Here is a 22,637-nt window from a genome sequence, read left to right on the forward strand (position 1 = left end):
AATTCTGCCAGCACCACTAAAACCAGACATGGAGTTCCTCCTTACTCAGAGACAACGCCCACCCAGGAATCGGCCTAAAGTTAGAAGAGGTTGGCTTGTATTTCTCTGGAGAAAAATGTACTCTGCAAAATGTAACGGAAAGCAAACACTCAGAACACCAGCCTCACCATTTCCAACCTTGGCTGTGCAAAACTCCGGTCCTGCCAATTCCCCTCCTCCATGAACATCAATCCAAAACAAATAAGCAAGAATTGCTTTAAGGGCTGTAAAGCCATCCATGAAACTCGCACACACGCACACAAACACCCCACCACCACCTTCCCAACACATAGAATCTATGCCATAGACCTTTCGCAGCATAAAGGTTGGAAGGCAGATTACTGGCAATGCTTAGGGGCAGGAGCGCAGCCCCCTTAACCAGAATAACTGGGATTTAAGCTGTTCTGCCCCTGCATGTCAATAGAGCTAAGGGGAAGGGGGGCATCGCCATCATAGGTATGGAATGTTACTCGGACTTCGAACTGCCAGCGAGGTGTGCCATATTCTTGAAACCCACCCATCCCAAATAAAAAGCTCCCTGAATCCGGAGGGCTATGCTAACCCGTTCTCTCCCACCTGCGTGCTTGGTACATGCAGGGAGTTGTTGTTATTGTTGTTGATACACCATGGGGGGAGCGTTCAAAACAGCAGCCCCCCCACAACTTGCAGGCTGGAGAGTGCCAGGCTTCTACCATCTCAAGCTGCAGTCCTAGGCACACTCTAGGAACCCGGTGGGACCCCGCGGCCTACTTGTCCGCCATCTAATTCCGTATTCTTTGCAGACTGGCTCTTATTCATCTGACCATTCATGGGGACGGATTGCCATCAGAAACAGAGGGGGGGGTGAGGGAGGGGGGAGGAAAGAGAAGAGACGGGATCGTTTGGGGTTCATTTCCACTGAGTCTCATACGCACACCTGTGAAGTCTCGCCAGAGGACGATCAGCTGTCTAGATAAGCCAGTTCCGGCTTTCTACCCAGTCCTTCTCCCCGTGCAGGACGGGCTTCCTGTGCCATGGGCCCTGCAACATTTCCCTAGAACTAGTCGACGCCATCATTTCCGCGATGTTTACTTCCCGATCAGGGCGCGCATAGGATCGCAGCTTGACGCCCGGCCGAAGGGTCGATTCCTCCCCTTAGCAAGCCCCGCGGAGGCGATTAATCCTGTTCGATGAATAACCATTCTGGAAAGGAGGCGACTTCTTGAACGGCCGGGAACGTGGCCCGCTCTTATCAAAGCCCAGGAGGGGCTTTTTCCCAAGAGCCTGGCCCGCCCGTGGAGCACCCTGACCTGATACAACACACGCAAAGCTGCGCTGCCCTGAACATCCTCCTAGCTAGCCAGGCTCTTGGCGCAGGAGCAATCGGGGGCTGGCGCCCATCCTTATGGACTAGGAACAAGGGGGTGAGTGGGGGGCATATCTCCCTGGCTAGCCATAGTGCGGAACTCGTCTTGGGGCTGCGCGTCATATTCTCTTAATTCAGAGTGTCACGTTCTGTCACAACCTCACGTTCTTTTGTTGTGGCCTTCCCCTAAATTGAAGCCCATTTTTAAACCTGCTTGAGGAAACGGAGCAAAGCAGTACAGCTTTCCATACAATCTCCATGAGACAACATGGCATCAACTATTTAAACCAAGAATGTCGTATAGCACATAGCACCCAACATAGGTAGAGGGGAACCTGTAAACAGAATGCTCGCCATATTTCTAGCGATTTTTGATCCCTACGAGTGACCCCTTTCGCTTGCATCTTATCTTTGCAATGTGCACGTGGCTGGCTTACGATTTGTCACAGACTATATACATTTAGGAGATTTGTCAAGCCAAATTCTGAACAGATGCTTTGGAACTAACTCTATGTTCAGACAGACAGGCCTAGAAATTCAGCCAGTGACTCTTTGCTGAGGGGCAAGTCTTTCTGAAACCACCACAGCCTAGCAGGTACTGGAGAAACATGTTCATCCTTGGAGGGGGTGTGTGTGTGTATGTGTGTGTGTATGTGTGTGTTAAAAAAGTACTTCAAATCAAGGAGGATGAAAGCACCACTGGTCATTCTCTGTTTGAATCTTTGTTAGAATCAATGAAGGTTTTACTTTTGACTTCAGTGGGATGTGGATTGCATTGTATTGTCTTTAAGAATAATACCTTAGTAATTATTTGCTGAATGGGTATTTGGAATTGGATATTTGGAATTGACCTGAGCCAGCAAGTACATATCCTGTACATATGAGTGCAATGATGTATTCAGCTAACCACGTAACACTGTTAACTAGGTGCAAATGTGCCTAAATACAAAACTATTTAACATCTCTGTGTGAATGCTTATATACATGCACAGTTCTGTCATTCTGTGCCTGTACAGTGTGTGCATAATATGTGAACTCAGAAAAAATACGACATTGCAATTATACAAGACTCATAACCATATTCACATATAGATGGATATGAAAAATACATGAAGGTTATAATAGGCAGGAATGTGTCATATGACACACGGAGTCATATGATCAATGTTTGTCTCTGTGTATTACCGTCATGTGTACCATAATACATAAGATGCAAATATATCAGAGGAAACATTTTAATTATAGCAGAGTAAAACATATTTGATTCTAAATTTGTGTTCACGCATATCCAACATAAAATCATACACTTTTATAACATGGAAGTCTACATATTTCTGTACTTCATTCTGAAACACATGTACTTGGAAGTAAGTCTCATTAATTTCACTGGAGCTCAGGTAGAAGTAATTCCCCTTGGTTTTCAGTGAGACTTACCTCTAGCATAGGTAACCATGCTTAGGATTGTTGCTTTAGTTACCTATATATCCACAGGGTTGTACATTATTCTCTACTGTGCAAACACATAAGTACACCTATGTGTCTTTACACGCCTTTACACGTGGCATTTTATATTTGTTTTTAAAAGTACAATGACAAAGAGCATAGCTTCGTCCTGCATAAGAAATATATATCTCGTAGTAGCTACACATTTAATAAAAGCTGTCGGTTTTGTGCTTCGTGTCATGGTGTTTCTAGAGCCAAGAAGAGGCAGCGAGTAAGCGGCTTCTTCTTCTATTTAACGATCCTTATCTCGCTTCTCTCATTTTGAGGCCCGCTCTATAAAAGCAGTACCGTTCTCTGATTTTTTTTTAAATCAGTGAGTTTTAAAAACAAAACCGTTATAGGATTTAAAAAAATAAAGCCTGCATCTCTCTCTGTCTCTCTTTCTCTCAATCTTATTAGTTTTCTACTAAAATGCAGAGCGTAAAAAGTGTGAATCAACTCCTTTTTACGACACTGGAAAGGTAAAAGTTCAGGACCGGAACACTAAGGATGGTTCCAAATAATTGTTCCGGGGGCCCTTCGCTGGGCCTTGGGCGAGCAGACCGTCGCCTCTCCGCGCGCGCCCCGCGGGCACACCCACACCATACACACCCACCCACCCCGCATCAGTGGCTAGGGCAGTCTTGAGGCCGCTTGCGAGACGGGCTTCCCCCGGCAGCTTGATGAGAGTTCAATGGCAAAATCGATGAGGTCGGACTTGGCAGGTGGAGAAATGGAACGGGACGCGCTTGGAATGAATGACGGGCGGCGGCGGCGGCTCCAGGCGAACCCAAGGCCATCCCTGAAAAGACAAGGAACTTTCCTAACCTCTGATGAAAGGCAACAAGGCCCTGCCGCAGAGCGCCCGCGCCCCAGCTCCTCCCCACACAACCCACGCCATTCTCCTCGGCTCGGGGGGGGGGGGACGTCCCCAAGCCCCCTCTCTCTATGGGAACCGAAGGAAAACAAGGCCGAGGCCGGCAGAGGCGTTTGGACGCTTGGCTCAAGCTCTCCATCTCCCAGCTGAAGAAACGTGCAACACAAAACTTGCAAAGGCACATATAACCCCCCCCACAAAATAATAATAATAATAATAATAATAATAATAATAATAATAATAATAATAATATAAGCACGCCCGCCAACTCCCTCGGTCTTCTTCTGTCTCTTAAACACACCTGCACATACCTACATCTTTGTCTCACTCGCAGTTAACACGTAGCGCAAATCCTTATCCATCTTTACTTAGGAGTAAGTTCCACACTGCACATAGGGTTGCAGGCAGAGACCCACAGCCTAACAGGGGCCGTGATATCCCCCCCCCCCCCAGAACACATCCTTATGCGCACGTGCCAGCGCAACCAGCAAGCAGAGGGACACATTCGAAGGCCTGGTTCACACATGCAATGCCCGTCCATCTCACACACGGTTACTCTGCACTGGATGACTGGCCGCCCGAGGCGTAGCCAGACTCCTTGAAAAGCAGCGTGTTTACGGGGACAGGGAAAACGAAAGTCCCATTTGCGGTGATGAATCTGTGATAGGCCCTTCCCTTCGTGGAAGTCATCACTTGACGGTGCAGTCAGCAAATAATGAACATGCCGGTGTGTACCAGACCTTACACTCCCTTATGCACACATTTTCACACCTACCAGGAAACGGAAGCCTTCGAAGTTGGAGGGGGCGGGAGGGGCTGTCCGAGGCGGGAAAGGGTTTCATTGTTCAAAAGGCAACATCGGGACAGGAAGGACAGGGACAAATGAGACGCCCGGGCCTCCTTTCTCCCCCACTTCTCCACGGTGCGATTGGAGACTTTCGCATCACCAAGTTCAAGCCCTTCCCGGCTTAGAAATGCAACACAAACAATGCGCTGCCTCGCGCTCCCTACTTCCCTGGAATGATTCCTACACTTCACTCTCACTTTTGCTGGGGGGGGGGCGGGAAACAGAAAAGTGTGTGTGCGCTCGCTCGCGTGCACGCGCGTAATAGCCTAGAGGCTTCCGATTGCAATCTTTGGGTGTAAGTCCTTTATTATATTCAGCGGGACTTACTTCTGAGTAAACATACATAGGATCAGGCTCCGTAGTTGCAACCCTAAGGGTACTTACTTTGGAGTAAGCCCTCATGGTTTTGCATAGAGTCGGGATGTAATTGGCTTTATTAACTGCTACACAATGCGCTCTCTCTCTCTCTCTCTCTCTCACACACACACACACACACACAATCGGCCCTCTGATTTTTTTTACATACCAACAGGGGCTTGGTGCGCGCGCGCGCGCGCATACGCACACATACACGCCGCCGTCCCCTCTAGTTTGTCAATGAATTCTCCCCACCCGCTGGGCTCCGCCCGCCGCCCTCGCTGATTGCTCCGCCGCTGGCTAATCAGGTGCCGCCCCCTCCACTCTCCCCCCCCCGCCGGAACTCCCCAAGCCCCGCAGCCAATGCGCGCGGGGCCGTAACTTTACTTTTCTGATTGGAGGCCGAGGAGCTGAGTGACGGGCCAAGCCGGCGGCGGCGGCCGGCAGCGCTGCACCCCCCCGCCCCCTTCCTGCTCCCAGAGGCTGAAGCCCCCCGCAGCCGCTGTCCACATGAAGCGGGGTCCTGAAAGCTGGTCATGGGAAGCGCATTTCTCCGCTATGGAGGAGGCGCAATGACGACCCGCAGACGGTGACGGCGGCCGAGGCCGCGGGAGAGCCGGAGCCAGCCGCCCGTCAGTCGCCAGCCAACGCTCCGAAGGGCTGAGGAGAGATTCTGCAGGCGCCTGGACCTTGAGCGCCAGGTGTGTGTGTGTGTGTGTGTGTGTGCGCGCGCGCTTATGTGAGCGCGCGTAGGGGTGGGGGTGGGGACTCGGCTCGCGCCCTCCCTCACGCGGGAGCTGGCCAGGTGGAGACACACTCACTCACGCGCGCACACACGCGCACACACGCACACAAGCAGGACCGGCCGCCTGCCTGCCTGCCTTGCCTGCCAGACGGCTCTCCTTGCGTTTGGGGAGGGAGCTCCCTCGCATCCCCAGGCAGGCAGGCGCGCGCGCGCGCTTGGCCGTGGGAGCGCAGCGCCAGCCGCCGGAGGAGCCGGGCAAACTTTCAGCGCGCGCGGAAGAGCGCGTGAGGTGGAAAGCGTGGCGCGCGCCACAAGCAAAACACGCCTCTCCCTCCCTCCTCCGCTCTCTCTGGCGCGGCGGGGATGCCGCTGGCAGGCTCGTGCTGCTGCTGCTGCTGCCGCCGCCGCCGCTTTCTCCTCACCGCCTTTGGCGGCTCTCCAAACGCAACTTCCCGCCAACTTCTGCTGCCGCGGCTCTGAGGGCGACGGAGGTTCTCGCGCCTGCCCTGGAACCAGCCAAGGGGAAGGGGAGAAACGGACCTGCTTCGCTCGACGCCTCTCCCTCTTTCTCCTCAGGACTCGGGACACCCACCCGGGGGGTGGGAGACACCTGTCCACAGCCTGCGTTTCTTCTCTGGGAAAGAGGCCATTTCCGACACCCCTCTTGGAGGTGCAGCCTAGTTGAGACCTCCAGCCTGGAGTGCGAGCGGGGCTGGGGAAGAAGAGGAGGAGGAGGAGGAGGAGGAAGGGGGACACCCTCGCGGCCAGCGCACCGCCTCGCCTCAGACAAAAGACTGACCGAGGGCACTTCCCTCGCCCCTAGGTAGTAGCCCTTGCCTTCGTCAGAGCCTTCCCCCAAGAAAGGAAGAAAGAAGATGCAGGCGGAAAAGTAGCCCCGTGGATCAAGCTTTGGAATATGTGCAGGTGATCCGTGCCTGCCCGCCTCGCTTTCTCCACTTCGGACGACCTCCTACTTCGAGGAGCGCTGGGCTCAGCTAGCCGGGCGGAGGCGCTTTCTCTCCCCCCCCACCCCGTTGGACCGGATTCATGGCCTTTTCCTCCCGGAGGTGGGGAAAATAAAGGCGCCGCCAGCCGCCAAACTGAGATACTCATCGGAGCCAACCTTTTGCAGCAGGAGACGGTCGAGCCTGGAAGGGGGAAGGGGGGGGGGGCGATTCCAGAGAAGCAGCAGCGACGGCGGAGGCATCCAGAGTGCCCGAGTCCCCCCAAGCCCCTTCCATCGGAAAGGATTAACTTCTCCGAGGATTTCTGTTGTTCTAATCTTTGGCTTGGAGTGAGATCTTGCCTTTTAAGCCACACAGTGGTGCGGCTTTTTATTATTATTTTTAAAACGAAATTATTACAAGCAACACTTGACCCGTCCGCTCAGAAACAAATCACCCTCTTCCCCCAGAAACAAAAGTGATCCCAGGGAGTTTTAGTTTAACCTGATCTGAGAACAAAACAAAACAAAAAGCAAAACCCGCCTCAGCTTGCCTCGAGCTGCGTGGATCGCCAGCCCAGATGGAAATACACTGTAAGCACGACCCGTTTGCAGCGATGCATAGTAAGTAGAGGCGGCTGGTTCAATTTCTCTCTCGCATTTAAGGATCGAGCTGGCCACCCTGCCGTTGCCCCGCTCACAAAGTAGTGCGGAATTAGTGCTTATTTATTCAATTGGGAAATGCGGGGCGGGCGGGCGGAAAGACTGCTGTAGCAGCGGAGATGCCTTCGGGCATCGCTAGGGAGGCAGAGCGGCCTGGAGGAGGGAGCGAGCGATGGATACCCGCCGCTCACAGCTCCCTTCGGTCACCGCCATTCCTATGTCCAGTTGTTTTCCCCTGCTGTTTTGGAGGAGTTAAAGACACATACACACACTCACTGGGCAAGAATGTGTAGGCATGAAAATCTTGCCCTTTTTGTAATGCAACATTGTTTAGGACACGATCCAGCCAAAGTTAAGCCTTTTGAAGTTTAATTGATTTCAATGGAACGGCTGAAAACATGTCCTTAACTCCTCCTTCCCCACTATGGGACTTAAACTGGTTCACTTAGACTGGATTGTGCTTATATTAAATAATAATAATAATAATAATAACAACAACAACAACAACAACAACAACATAATCTTTAGAAGATTCTTAGAAGGCATAGTCTTAAGTGTCTCCAACACAGATTAATTGCTATTAGAGCAGGAAAAGAAATTCAGGGCAAGACCAAAAGAGTACTCACTAATGTTACAGGCACCCCCATCATAAATGGATTTACTCTTAGGTAGGTCTCATGTATTTTAAATCTACTTGCTTTTGCATAGCAACCTGGTTAACACTACTTAAAAAAAAACACCATACAAGCTTTCTCCACATGTCGTATTCATTCTTCTCTTTTACCTATGGCTTGCCTGTTCTTACCTTCCATCCAGCCTTATTTAGTGTGTGTCTGTCTCTCTCTCCCTCACAAAGTTTGGGGTGGCCTTTCTTGACTTTTTATTTTTTATTTATGGATTGCAGTGGGTGGGTACCTTAGTAACAACAACAACAGCCATCCAGCTTATTTTAATGCCTCTCTAAAGAATCTCTGGGGTATTTTGGAAAGTTCTTCCCTTTTCTCCAGAAAATGGAAAAGAAGTTTAATCTGTGGAATGCTGTTGCTAATGTTTCCTTAACATGTGTTTTAGAAAGAAAAGCGTTCCACAGTTTTTAAATATAAGAGGTGATTTTCTTCTCAAAATAATATTTTAAAAAAAGACAAATTGGTTAAACTACCAGTGAAGACTGAATAAGACAGAATGCTTAAAAGGGCCTTGAATGTTGCAACTTGACTGTTTAAGTTAGCAGGTCGTGTGTAATATGTTTGCTTGAGATTTGTTGTGCTTGAGAGGGTTGGAGGAGATTTATCCATTAACACAATGTTATGTGAAATGACATCTTCTCTCACGGTGAGTTAAACGCCGGATTAGATCCAGAGATTTCAAGGAAATATAGGGTAGAACTAATCGCATTTCCCTTATGCACAGCAGCCTTTTAGCCAAGACGGATTTTCTTTTCTAAATAAAAGTCTATGCGATCTATCTAATCTATCTATCTATTTATCCATCCATCCATTTTTCTCTATAAAACAATTTCATACTACATCATTGGACACACAATAGGCACAACATGAAGAAATCAGATTGTAAAATTGCCAGGAAGTATATAAGATAATTCTCGTAGAGAGAAAATTCACGTACTTGGGGGGGGGGGGGGGGAAGAATGACAAATTATCTAAAAACGTGTGTGTGTGTGTGCGTTTGTGTAAAAACTGAGACTACTATATTAGACGACTGGGGTGTATATGCAGACCCTTGTGACAGAGGAAAGAGGTTTTAAAAATGAACATCAAAAGGAGTGTCCTCTTCATCCCTCCCCTTCCTTGAGTTGCCTTTGTGCTAATTTGAAGAGAGACCATGTGCGGGGAAAGCTACCAAGGGACATGGGGCTTCCTCCATTAACCTAAATAATGATAAATCGATATCTTCTTCAAGAATTTAAGAACAACAAAAACAGACACGAGAAAAGGGGCAGGACATCCAGCCTGATTTCCCCCCACCACCCCCCTGCCACACACACACTCTCTCTCACACACACTTCCTTCATGATCATGTTATTTAAAACTGTGCCAGAAAGAGAACCAGTTGTTGTCTTTCCTTCCCAAAGTGGCAGGGCAGGGGGTGGGAATGAGGTGAATATCTTAACTGTGCATTCATGCCACTGCGTCCCCTACCAAGAAACATATTTTGTTTTGTAAGAGGCTCTGATTTATAAGGAAAATAAATCAGTTCCCCCACCCCCGCCGCGTCCACTCTTAACTCCCCCCCCCGACTTTCTAAACCAGGCACAGCCTTAGAAGTCTATATTATATTCATCTATTTCATATGCATCTGTTCTTAGATTCACTCCTAAACCAAAGCAACACTTTTGATCTGGACCTAGATGAACACAGTCTCTTAAACGAGGGCAGGAACGGGAGTTTTTCTCTGTAAAGAGAAAAACGAAAAGGGCTCCCCAAAACACGAAAAAGTCTGCAAAAGCCACCTATATCACCTTCGGACAAATCGGTTAGTTCCTGGACAGAGTGAATATGGAGGTCTTTATACAGCAGCCTCGGTGCATGTTTTGTTCCCAGGGAAAAGCAAACACACGTTTTCTCCTTAACCATCAGAAATGACAAAACATACAGGCAGGAGAAAACTATAATGCCTCGTGCCCCAGTGCAGTAGCACCATGGTACGAGCAAAAGTAGACCTTTGCAGGTGGGAACAAAACCAGAAAGGACGGAGTGAGAACATGTCTGTTTGCCTGCCTTTATGTATCGTTTCTGTTATAATAGTTTGCATCTTTACTTACCATTCATGATGAACATTTTCTATATAGGTGAAGCTAGTTAATAGTCCGGGATTTAATTGCATGTTTTGCATACTCAAGTTACTTGAGGAATTAGCTTGAATCGACCCGGCATGACAGAGCTGGACAGAATGGAAAAGAGATATTTCCCTTACTACTAAAAGAGGATATTAAACTGGACAATCTTTCAAGGACCACCATCCATCATACTAAGGAAAAACTTTCCTCTTGGCTACCTCTTCCTTCCATAAAGTTTTACTCTTTTAACACACTCTTTGGCCATTTGTTCCTGACTTCAATGATTTGTTGACGTTAAAGGTGTATTGGAAAAGAGTTAAGATTTCGGAGACTGAAGGAAAGCCGTTTTGGCTGCTGCTCTCTCTTTCCAGCTGACTCACCCCGCGATGGTCGGTTCAATCTATGAAAGATTGAGTCTCCAAGTTAAAATCTCAGTTGCTCCAGTGTTTACCATACCCTGGCTTTCCTCATCTGCGATATATAAGCCTAGTTCTTCCTAGACTAGTGGATAGCTGTAATTTTGTAATACTGGAGCGCATGGGAAGCTGACAGCTGAAGGAAGAAATAACTCGGGGCTTATTTTTTTATTTTTAAAGTGCTGAGTCAGCTGATCATTTTTATGTCAGGGAGACCTCTGAGGATGAAAGGGTGAGACGCTACATGCGACTGTGAGCCTAAAATTGCAAAAGATTCCCCTTTAAACCGGACTAGACATGGCCGAAGAGAGTCAAGACATGGACATGACAGAATAAAATCACGTGAATAGCCAAGGAGGATGGAGGGGAATTTCAAAGGGGCACCACACAGGCCTCCTGTCTGCTTGACCTTACTTTTTAAAAATAAGTCACATCTTGAAATATACTGTACCAGATATTTATTTTTATAGACTGCTGGTGACTTTTCATCCAATGTATGCGAGTGACTCCCCCACCAACAAATATTCCTCTAGTATTTCCTTGCTCTTGCTTCATAGTAAAAGCACCAGAATTTCTGATACATCAAACTCTTAAAACTTTATATCCGAGCAGATTTTTTTGCTTAAGAACGGCTGGCCCTTTTAATGCATATATACTAATCTTTTCCTACTGGTTTGGAGATTCTATCTGTCTGTCTAATCATTTGAGGAACCATGGAATGAAAATATGATCAATCAATCAATAGTTATTTAGCTCAGAGATGCATTCACAATATCCCAATATATGCTTACATTTAAGCCATATGTGGCTCTTCTGGAGATCTACAATATAGGTTACATGTATGCACGTTTGTAGAAAACGGGAAACCTCCGACTCTGGCACACCGTATCAGCTGTAGAGTTATTAGGACTCAGGCACAGGCAGGCAGGCAAACAGACACACACAGCTTCTTTATGGAAGTTTTTCGAGTGGCGAATTCTACAGTGGAAATTAGCTTTCCTAGCTTTACTAAATCAACCTGCAACCTGGCTTCCCTGGGACAGAGTAGTTGTCCCAGGAAGATCACCAACCTTATATTGGGACCGAACAACGAGTGATATCGGATGGAGTTGGGATGATTTGCTCCAGGAGAATGAACCACCTGACCTTTTTGGATCCCGTGTTCTTTCTTGCCCTCTGTTTAATGTGCGTGGCTGGTCCTTGAAACAATGAAAAAAACCTTACCTATTCTTTTTCAAGCACTTTCTCCCATCCTTTATGTTTCCCCCCCTTAAATTAAAACGCAGAGAGCTTCTGTTAATGGAGAATTTTTGTCTGATAATAGAGAAGGCATACGCCGGAGCATCCCCACGGATGGATTATTTTCTTTTCATTTGAACTAGTTATTTCTTTTCCATCCCATAAATTTCTCCAGCCAGAAAGACGAACGCATAAATCCGGAATCCCCTTTAACTGCCAGCAGGAGACTCCGGAAGGACTTGAGTGTGGCTTCTTTAGCAGTGCTTGCACATTATATTTTAATGCCCCAGAGCAACTGAAAGTCCAGCCCACCATAGAGGAGAAGGCGAACACAGGTCCGTCAGAATTAACAGCAGCCCACACCATCCTAGGAAGGTGAGGGTCGTTTTCTCGGTATTCTCTCTAGACCAGACTGCGTTGGAGTGGAATACTTCCTTCTCTTTTCGTGCTGGATCAAAACCAAAGTGCTTTCAGCTTGGAACCAAGCTACTGTGGATGTGGAAAGTAGGACAATCATCTTTCTGGGAAAAGAATACCATGCTGCTCCTTGTATGTCTGTAGTGTGTGTGTGTGTGTGTGTGTGTGTGTGTGTGTTTTAGTTTTCCTAAAACATAATCTTGCTCACTAGCCTAGTGTTGCGTTCCTATGTTTATTTCCTTACTCCCCCCCCCCCAAAGGATCAAGCACTATATAAATTCGAAGTCTAATTCAGGAAAAGTTATATTCACCCCACCCCCTCCTAAATCTTCACACAGATGGAATATTAATAGACTGTTTATTTGGGATCCAACCCTGTGAATGGTTAGGCTGATTAAATCCCATTGATATCAATGGGATTTAAGCAACCCAGCTTGGCGTAGGACTGTAATTATTACTGCCTTTTATTAGAATATTTGAGTGAGGGTATCCAGGAGGGATTGTCTTCATTGTTAGAACTGAAGTGTTCCCTAGCCTTAGTAGTCTCAGGATGTGAGGAATTCCCCCTACTGTTTACAAGTTATGTATTCTTTCCCCCCATCTCTCGCTCCCCCTCTTATATTAATCATTCTTATATTAGAATATTATTTTAATACTGATCATCTTTTGGCAGTAATATTATTGGTTTTGGGGGGAGGTGGTGATACTGTTTCCTTCTTTCCCCTTATTTAAGTAGTCCAGGAGGCTCAATTTTGTTGAGTTCAGCTCTGATTCATTTTCATTGAACAGTCTGTCTGTTTCAGCTAGGAACCCAGAACTCTAGACAGTATAGCTGCTAGAGTAGTGGATATATGACTGACCAAATGTACTGATAAATCAGACCCCTTTCCAGCCTGCTGCAACATTAACTAGGATTTTAAATCAATAAGGATTACATTCCAATGTATAGCTCACCAACACCTAAAAGTATACAGCCCCTTTGTCTAATGTTGATTTCACAAAGTAATTTGCAATCTTGGAGTTTTTTTTAGTTATGTAGGTAGCATAGTAAACAACATTTATATTAATATCAGAGTTGGGGATAGGTAAAAATAATAGCTGAAAACTGTATTCCTTCAACATACTAAGTTGTACTTGTTAATTGAAACAGCCCTTCCTTCCTTCCTTCCTTCCTGGTCCAGACAACAATTTAAAGTTCAAAATGAAGGCCTCAGTTATTCAAACAAATACAAACACATAATTACAGAGAAGGGGGTGGGGAGAAAGAAAACTTGTCAAACTTCATTACCAGGGCAAAACACCTTTTAGTCATAGCTCTTCAGCTGGAAGAAATAAAAATACTTTTTTAAAATATAAAAATACTTTTTTTATAAAAAAAATTCAGTAAGAGACTGTTCCTTGTTGACTCAAACTGACCTTAGTTTATGTGGGTTCAATGTATGTTTTATGTTTTGATGGTTTTAGAAGATATGTGCAAAGCTTGACAGCAGTTTATCAAAGGATAAAATTATTGGATTTAAATAAAAAATGTTCATATTTGTAACTGATTTGTTTAATATAGAGGCAGTTTAACACCAGTAGATTCTGTACAGTTCAGGCCTTCTGTAAATAGAGATATTACTTTTGCTCACTTGTTGCCAGTAATGTTAGTTACTGTAATTATTTATTTTCAACATTGTCACCTTTTTAGCAATGTTTTCATGATTAATAATTTTGGGGTTAATTATATTTTCACACTTAGTTACATGGCATTATTTTTCATACTCATTGATTTTACCCAGTTAGCTTCTATTCATCTAGTTGTACACTCATCCATACAAGACAAATATTGTTAAAAGAGAAGAGTGAAAAGGTACACACAGAAAGAATAATATACAAAGACTAGCTAAACCAGTCTTTGTGGGATCCTAATATTTTCAGACGCTCTTGTAAATTTTATGCACCAGAAGTTATTGCATCTAACACTCCATCTAACATATATAGACATATATTTCTATAAGATATTCATAATTAAACTGATTTTAAAAGAAAAAGTGAATCCTTTGGCAAATCCCATCTTTGATCAAATATGCTAAATTTGGCCTTATTTTCTCCACAAAATTAGAACGGCACCCTGACCCTAAACATGTTAACATGGAAACATATATCAGTTATTTTAATGGTACCTAAAAGTGAGTTTATTGAGGATTTCAGCCTCTTAAATCAGATAGCCATCGTTTATCATTTTGCATTGGCAGATGATTTCAGGGCTGGCTTAAAAATAACTTTTGAGAGATGGTTCTATAAACCAGAGGCCTGATTCTTATGCCACATAATCCTGGGTAATTATTGAAATAATTAGAGTTACACAAGTGTAAAATTGCTATCAATGTCAAATTAGGTTTCAGTAAATAACATTGTTCCTCCTCCTCTCAGCAAATAAACCATAGCCAGCGTTTTAGAATGCTGAAACCCTTGTCAAGAACTTGTTCAGCGCTTAATGGTAGAGGGGAATCCATAGCTGAAACAGGCCTTCTGAAAGGATCTTCTAAACAGTCACAAAAATGTATTTTTTCTCTTTGCTTGTTTTTGTTTTTGTTTTCCTCCCATATGTTTCAGGACATGGAGGAGTGAATCAGTTAGGGGGTGTTTTTGTGAATGGTCGACCACTCCCTGACGTAGTTCGCCAAAGGATTGTGGAACTCGCCCATCAAGGTGTCAGACCCTGCGACATTTCCAGGCAACTTCGAGTCAGTCATGGCTGTGTCAGCAAAATTCTTGGCAGGTAAAAGGATATCAGTGAATCAGTTTGATTCTTAAAGAGAAAATATCAGATGCTATTTGTCTGTTTTAAGAGTCTGCTATAAGAAACAGTTTACCTGGTGACTACACAGAATTGTTCGCAGGAAACCCAATGATGACAAGCATTTCATATATAGCCAACATTTGCATAATCAAAGCAGGAAAATATTATATAGATATATTCTTGAAAATAAATTTAAGGAGCCTGTGATTATGGTTACATGTTTGATACATTGCCTACTAAATAAGACAGCAAATCTGTGAATCATCTGCAATAATATGGAAAATTACTATTCAATTAAAAGAATCCTTTTAGTTTCTAACAGTGCAATCCTATAGATGTCAGCTCTTGGCTTCAATGGGGCTTGCTCCCAGGTAAGTGGGTATATGATTGTAGCCCAAGAAATATGCTGCTTTTGCATTTAAAAATATCATTGTACAGGACACATGCAACAGAAACGTATTTCACCAGGTTTAAGTGTATCAACATCAATGAACTTAAAGTGCACTAAACCCTACATTGTATTATTGCTTTAGTGTTTCTTCTGACAATTGTAAAAATCAAGGCATTTGAATGAAGTTTTATTCATGCGCTGAAAGTAGAAAATAAGGGGTACTGTAATTAATAACCTTAAATGTTGTACTTCTAAATTTATCTATTTGTTTATGGTAGAGAGGTGCGAATGTAGCAACACTAGAATATTTTTAATAAATACATAAACAAAGAGGATAGTTTCTGCTATTTCAGAATGTACAGGACAACTTGACTTAGACCAAAGAACAATATGATCTTTGGTACATTGTGTTTTTGAGTATCAAGTGTGATCGTGTTTTTGAGTATCAAGTGTGATATGATTCTCCAAGCTTTATTTTCATTTAAATAACCTGTCCATATATATTAAACCGATATAAATTGAAAGATAGATCACAATGATCAGTTAAATGTTGCAAAAACAGAGTTTGTTAATCTATTATCCTGCTTTCCATCATCTTCATGATACTTTTTCCTCTATACAGAAAACTTATGCCACAATAAATTTGTTAGTCTTTAGAGTGTCACAGGATCCCCCAGTATCTTTAGAAAAATCTGCATAGATTATTCTGTTTTCTATTAGTTCTTTTTCCATCTATACAACTTAGAAAAGGTGAAGGTTTTGGATGCATTTATTTTGTAAGAACTAGTGATTACTTTAGACTGCACACTTCCATGCGTGGGATTGTACTCTAAATTAATCACGAATTCTTACAAAATAAATGCAACCAAAACCTCCATCTTTTCACCCATTGAATTCAGTGGGATTTATTTCTGAGTAAATATGCATAGGAAAGAACCGTAACATTTTAACACATATTTTTTATCAGCATATAAATATTTTAAATTTCACCTTCCGTACCACATCTCCTACATTTCACACGAAACCACAAATGTATTCAGTTGTAAAGATTTGTAGCTACTGTTGCACATAGAAAGTCTCCTCTGAAAGTTGTACAGTTTCACACTAATTAAAACAGAAATCTCATATTAAAACACAAACAAATCTGCACTGAATCTAATTACTCTTCATTGTGCCCTCTGCTTGTGAATCTGTTCTATCTCCCTACACTGTGTGGTTCTGAAATCCTGAAAGTCAATAGTAGGATGTAAAGAAGGTCAGGAGATACAAGTAGACTTGGAACTTTTCCTTTTTTTACATCTGACATAATTCCAATTCAGTGGGTTAAATGGAATCAGTCCTGATTTTATACTGCCATGTGTGGAAAGACAAGATACAGTTCTAAAATTTACTTGAGGTGTTCAGCTGACTTTAATGGGAATACTCTTGAGTAAATAGCCTCAGGCCTGGAGCCTTAAAAGTTGTAATGCAGTTGATATATCATTAAAAAGGAAAGATAGCAAACTCAAGAAAAAAGTGTCAGAAGCATCAATATTATTAGTACTGGGCAATTAGAGATTTTTCAGGTGTTATTTGTGATGCCTCAACAGGCCATTTGTATGATTTCTGGAATTTAATCGAACTGCTGTTTCTTAATGGAATCAGTAAGTTTTGTAAACAGTCCATCTTCTCTTCTTCTCTTCCTGTAGCCACTTTGAAGATTAGCTAACAGTTTCTATTACTAAAACTAATGAACAGGCCACTCATTTACCTACCAGAGAGAACATCTAACAGTTTTACTGTTTCTGAATAGATTTGTCACTAGATATATTTGTATTACTATAGAGCTAAGAATTGAGTTCCAGAGCTTTGTCATTTAAGTTGTCAACAATAAATTGGAATTTCATAGCTCATTATTTTTCTTAACTAATAATTACAGTTGGTAAAATGTCACTGTAATTGGAGTGTGTGCTCTCTCTCTCTTTCTGTGTGTGTGTCTAAAAAGAGAACCCACAGGTAAAATAAACATGACACTACATTTTGGAATCAGTATTTCTTAATTTACAACCTATTCTTTAAATCTTGCCCAAAGAAAGAAAGAAAGAAAGAAAGAAAGACTGTGAATCATTCAAAAAGATAAACACCAACAACTTGTTTCTATATTTAATGTGTTTTGCTGAACCAACTCAGTTATGAATGTATAGTTGACAGTGCTTGTGTGGATATTGCAATCACAACACTGTATTGGAAAAGCATTATGAATCCCTGAACAGGAGTGAGTGTCATTGGTCTGCCCTCATATTGAATAAAGGCCTGGGTTGAGACTACTCTGATCAAGTCTGGATGTTGCATTCTGGGAGCTGTTTGTCTTCTCCATCTGTATATTAAGTTATAAATGAGTACACTTTGCGTTATGGTGGTTTTCGTAGTACAAAGGACATTATTAGTCATTACATGTTCTGATCCAAGTCTGGAAATTTAGCTATCGTGGCATTAGAGGAAAATAAGAATTATGTTATTCATTAAATCATTTCATAATCCTAGAACTTTAGAATCTGTATGAGACCCAGTAGCTGGTTTGATTTTGAAATGTAAGCAACAGTGTGACCTACTGACAAAATACAACATTCTCAAATCAGGTCCACTCCAAAACTGCTTAGCTTCACCACTGTTACAGCATTTGGTAGCACAGGGTTGTGGCGTAGGCAGTGAACTATTAACTAGTATGTCCCTGGTGTAATTCTCAAAACTGTGGTGATTTCACTTTGTGGCTTAAGACAAGCCATTCTTTCTCAGTTTCAGCCCACCCAGCCCCATCTGCAATACGGGAAAGATAATACTGACCCTACATTACAGGATTGTTCTAAGGATTATTCATTTATTTATTGCATTTCTACACTGCCCAGAGCTAAAGCTCTCTGCGTGGTTTACAAAGATATGGATTACAACAAGATAAGGCATGTGAAGTGCATGAAAAACTCTAAAGCACTATGTAATTGATAAGTATTATTATCAAGTACTCCTGGCCATATACTGGGCCTCAATGGGTATTATCCAATGTTAGTTTTACTTAGAGTAGACCCATTGAAATGAATAAGACAAGTTAGGTAAAACTAATTTAAGCCCCATTCATTTCAAGGGTTTACCCTAAGTAGGACAAACATTGGATACCACCAAAAGAAAAGAGGCAGTAACCATCAGTTGAGGGACAAAGAATGTGAAATAAAATGTAGCAAATCAACCATTTTCCATTAAAAGAAAAGCAAAAGAAATTCTCATCATTAACTCTATGAATGGTTAAGAACATAATAAGGATGTTGTTAATTAGCCTAGTGAAGGTGCAATTGCTTACACTGAATCTGATTTGGTTCTGTTGGCTTTGACAGGAATAAATGGGTTTAAATGGGATTTCTTTCAAGATCAGGTGGGGCTGATTAAAACAAGAGAGTAAGCCTGTGAAGGCACTTAAATGGCCATATTTCCTCTACATTGTTTTGTCATAGAAACATGCACCATTAATTATTTTATGATATTCTTTGTATATACAAGAAAACTTTATAGTTAGGTTAGGTTCAGTATAATAAAAGGCTCTAATGGAAATGTTAGGCCATAACAAAACTTGTCTTGTTTCATCACTAGTATTTCCCAAGCAAGCTATTTTTTTTTTGCGAAATAAAATTCTTTTTTGAAGAAATTTGCAGACAATTTCTTCAAAAATCCAGTGAGAATAGCATGAACACTGGATGTAAGCAAGCTATATCCCATTGAAATCAACAGCAAAATACTCATTGATTTTAATGGATGTAGAGTATCATTTCAGTGTCTTGCAATTCTGATTAACAAGAAAGTACCCAGAGGAAGATTTCCGTTAAAAAAGATAATTGTGTAATTTCCTGAACATTATAGACACTGAAGTACAGTCAGATGGTGGGTCCAAAAAATAGTTCTGTCTTATTCACATAGGAAACAAAATGTAAATTCATCTTATTTTAATGTGATACTGGTGTGTGAGCCTTTCTGAATAGAAAAATGATTGAGAGCATGGATTTATGACATTATTAGCTAGAGAGGTTTTGCTTGGCTAAAATTGTGCTACATAGAAAAGTATACAAATAACTGGATTTTCTTTTTTGGGTTTCTCTGTTGAGTTGATTTGTTGCCATGCCAGTTCTCAGCAACTTGTGACCAGAGATCCAGGTGGTTTCTGCTTCAGATTATAACAGCTGAGCATTGGACTTAACGCATGCATACTACCAAACATTCCTTTAATATTACCGCATTCATTTTATTGGTGCCTATGTGGGGAAAGTCATGGTAGATTCTATTTGCAGTTTTATTACTAAATTGCAGTTGTTTACAGAGGAGAATGGTCCTTAAATACAGCTTATTAATATCCCTGTAGGACTTAGTGGTAAAGGTTGTAATTCAAAAACAAGGAAGGAATGGGCTTTCCTCCCCGCCCTGAAAAGAGCAGTTAGAAAAATATATTTTCATTCACAATTAGGAATGGAAAAAAAATGCAAGAAAAAAATTAACATTGATACATTTGTTTGACTGCACTTACGTTTTCACGATATTTTGCCATTTAGTTGCAAAACTATGGCAAGCATTTGATAGTATTTTACTACAAAATGAGACCAGTGCTATATAGACACCAATTTATTTTTATTATTGTTATCACAAATTAATAATACACATTTTCAGTTAATTTTAAATTCTAGCTTGCCTTTTAAACTCACACCATTTTATTGACTTGTTGCCATGAGGGCAAACAAACAGTCGTACGGACACACATTATTATATATAAAATAATATATAATAGTATTTTTTTTTTTAAAAAGGGCATGAACTAGGTGATTTCTTTTTTAAAAAAACACACCTTTAAATTCTGATTTCAGTGGAAGAATTAAGCACAATCTAAAATCTTTCCAGTTGAAATCTATGGAACATAATTGGGTTTGGACTTACTGTCTTGTAATTTAGAATGTATAATGGTCATAACAATTGGAAATGTATTCCTGTGAATTGATTGTAAATATTTTCTTTCTTTCCTGAAATTTCACCATAGGTACTATGAGACTGGAAGCATTAAACCTGGAGTTATTGGGGGGTCAAAACCAAAGGTTGCCACGCCCAAAGTAGTAGAAAAAATTGCAGAATATAAACGCCAAAACCCCACCATGTTTGCCTGGGAGATCAGGGACAGACTTTTAGCAGAGCGAGTGTGTGATAATGACACAGTGCCCAGCGTTAGCTCCATTAACAGGTAAGAATCTTCTGCACAGTACAAAGGAAATGTTTTGGGCAATGTTTACTAAAATTATCTGAAAATGGTACAAAACTGTTTTGGTTATTCACAGGGTTGTTGTTCCTAAGTACAAACTGCATAGTTAGTAATGTTGTGGTTTGTTTTCCATGCAGCATTTGGTGTACTGAACGAAGTAGAAAACAAACTCTTATAGGGGGCAATATATTTTTTTTTATCCCCACAGAAGCATCACAGCTTCAATCCTGAATTTTTCTATTCTTATTGTCTCTGATACTCTGAAAGGTGAGAACTAGGAACAAAATTGATAACATTCATTTGGAATCTAATGCAAAATAATGTGAGCCTAGAACTCTGGAATGCAGCCTGGGAAATGAGGAAGACTATGGCCCTTTCTACACCTAAGGATTATCCCAGGAAAATGGAGGGATCGTCCCTGCCTGCTCCCGAGATCCCCTGTGTGATAATCCCAGGGGAAAAGGCAGGTGTAGAAACGGCCTTAGTCTCGGTCCCAGGAAAAGGACCAGGTGGCCACATTTTTCTAGATTTATCTTTCATCTTTATTATTGGTTTATTGAAAATGAACCTGGGGAAACCAGCAATCAGCTAAAACAAGCAACATGCGGTAGAATCTGGAGCGCAGCTAGTATGTCCTCCAGTTTATTGACCTGTGCAACGTGGTTATTAAATCTTAAGTAGCAGGATGATTAATTTTGCAAAATACGTTGGGAACTTTGCATACCAAGTGCTATTTTAGAGTCAGATTGTGGATTATGGTTTTTTTGTAATTTGTACTTGTCCAGCGCATGAACAACAATGCTTATAAATGCAGTGTCAATTACTGTTTTTCTCAAGAAGGAATCACTATTCCAATGTGCATAATTGTAGTTCACTACATCCCCCATTTCCAAAAGTATTTTGTGAGAGAGTTGAAACATAGTTTGGCTATGATCTACAATGAATTTACTCCATAGTTGTTCTATTTCTCCACCTTGTTGCTCCAAAATAGATGTTTTGCAGATTTTATCACTTGTGAATTATGATGTTAATTCCTGGGGCACAAAATCCATTAGTGAAAAGTGTTAAGGGCTGCAGCATAATTCAAGTCTGGACTCACATTCTGATTCTAGTCTTGTTCAACTCCTCTGCAAACTGATAGTGTATTTGAGAATCCTCTGAGGCATTGCAGAGGATTTTGATGTGCACACTCAGTTCTCAGGGTGAGTCAAGCTTAACAGGTATTGCCTGAAGTCCCAGGCATATCCTGACCCCTTTTCACAGGACAAGAAAAACCTTGAGCTGATTCTGCAGATTCTCATATATGTTATATGTGGCATGAAACCTTCCTTCATACTCTACCTGCATATTGTACCAGAGTATATGATACCCTATTTTTAAATGATAAAATCTGTTTTAAATTTAGAAAACCCACCAAAGACCCTAGTGGCATACGAATACAATTTTGTATATTAAAAAACAAGTCTGAATATAGTTTCCATGCAATTTGATTTACATCATCTCAATATATCTAATAGTACAATGCCATTAAACACTTTTGGAATTGTCACTAAATATTTAGCAATGTCCTCACATGTTTTAAAAAGACAAAGATAAAAAGATCAGAGTACAAAAGGAAAATACACCATTTTTTTTCAATGGAATTACATATTTTTCACTATGTATTTTGCAGTGGAAATACATAGCTTCATGCATATTAATAATCTGAAGAAAATTATTTACATATATGCCATTGAAATTATTAGGACAGTTCAATCCTATTTATTTCAGTGGGAGCTGAGTGCAACTAACTGTGTTTTGGGGCCAACTGTTAATTATAGTGCCATTCAAAACATTAAAGGCATTTACCAGAAGTGCTGATATAGGGACAACAGAGCACAATTATCTACACTTTCCATATATAGGGTATTTTAACATGCTTTGGTATATACACATGGTTTATGCTTCTCCTGCTATGAACCTGTGGGATTGTGGACAAATTAAATGTTTCCAAGGTGTCGAGCTAGATGAAGCTGTACTATTTTTGCATATTGC

General features: G+C 42.0%; 2 protein-coding genes across 3 annotated transcripts in view; one reads left to right on the forward strand and one right to left on the reverse strand.

Annotated features, from left to right (window-relative positions):
* GRHPR (glyoxylate and hydroxypyruvate reductase) overlaps nt 1-6,101 on the reverse strand; it is a 272,841-nt gene extending 266,740 nt beyond the window's left edge. The window contains exon 1 of the mRNA XM_063129091.1: nt 6,095-6,101. The gene's annotated coding sequence lies outside the window, so the exon portion shown is untranslated. The remainder of the gene's footprint in view (nt 1-6,094) is intronic.
* Nucleotides 1-22,637, forward strand: part of PAX5 (paired box 5) — a 291,002-nt gene that overhangs the window by 14,298 nt on the left and 254,067 nt on the right. Inside the window, exons 1-3 of one of the 2 annotated variants that reach the window (XM_063129090.1) lie at nt 7,187-7,259; nt 14,763-14,928; nt 20,388-20,585. In XM_063129090.1, coding sequence (XP_062985160.1) covers nt 7,217-7,259; nt 14,763-14,928; nt 20,388-20,585 — 407 coding nt within the window. In that variant the 5' untranslated portion in view covers nt 7,187-7,216. Of the gene's footprint in view, nt 1-7,186; nt 7,260-14,762; nt 14,929-20,387; nt 20,586-22,637 lie in introns of those variants that run through there. The other variant, XM_063129089.1, reaches the window with a different exon arrangement.

The sequence above is a fragment of the Elgaria multicarinata genome, chromosome 6 (genome assembly GCF_023053635.1).
Source record: "Elgaria multicarinata webbii isolate HBS135686 ecotype San Diego chromosome 6, rElgMul1.1.pri, whole genome shotgun sequence".
Classification (NCBI taxonomy): domain Eukaryota; kingdom Metazoa; phylum Chordata; class Lepidosauria; order Squamata; family Anguidae; genus Elgaria; species Elgaria multicarinata.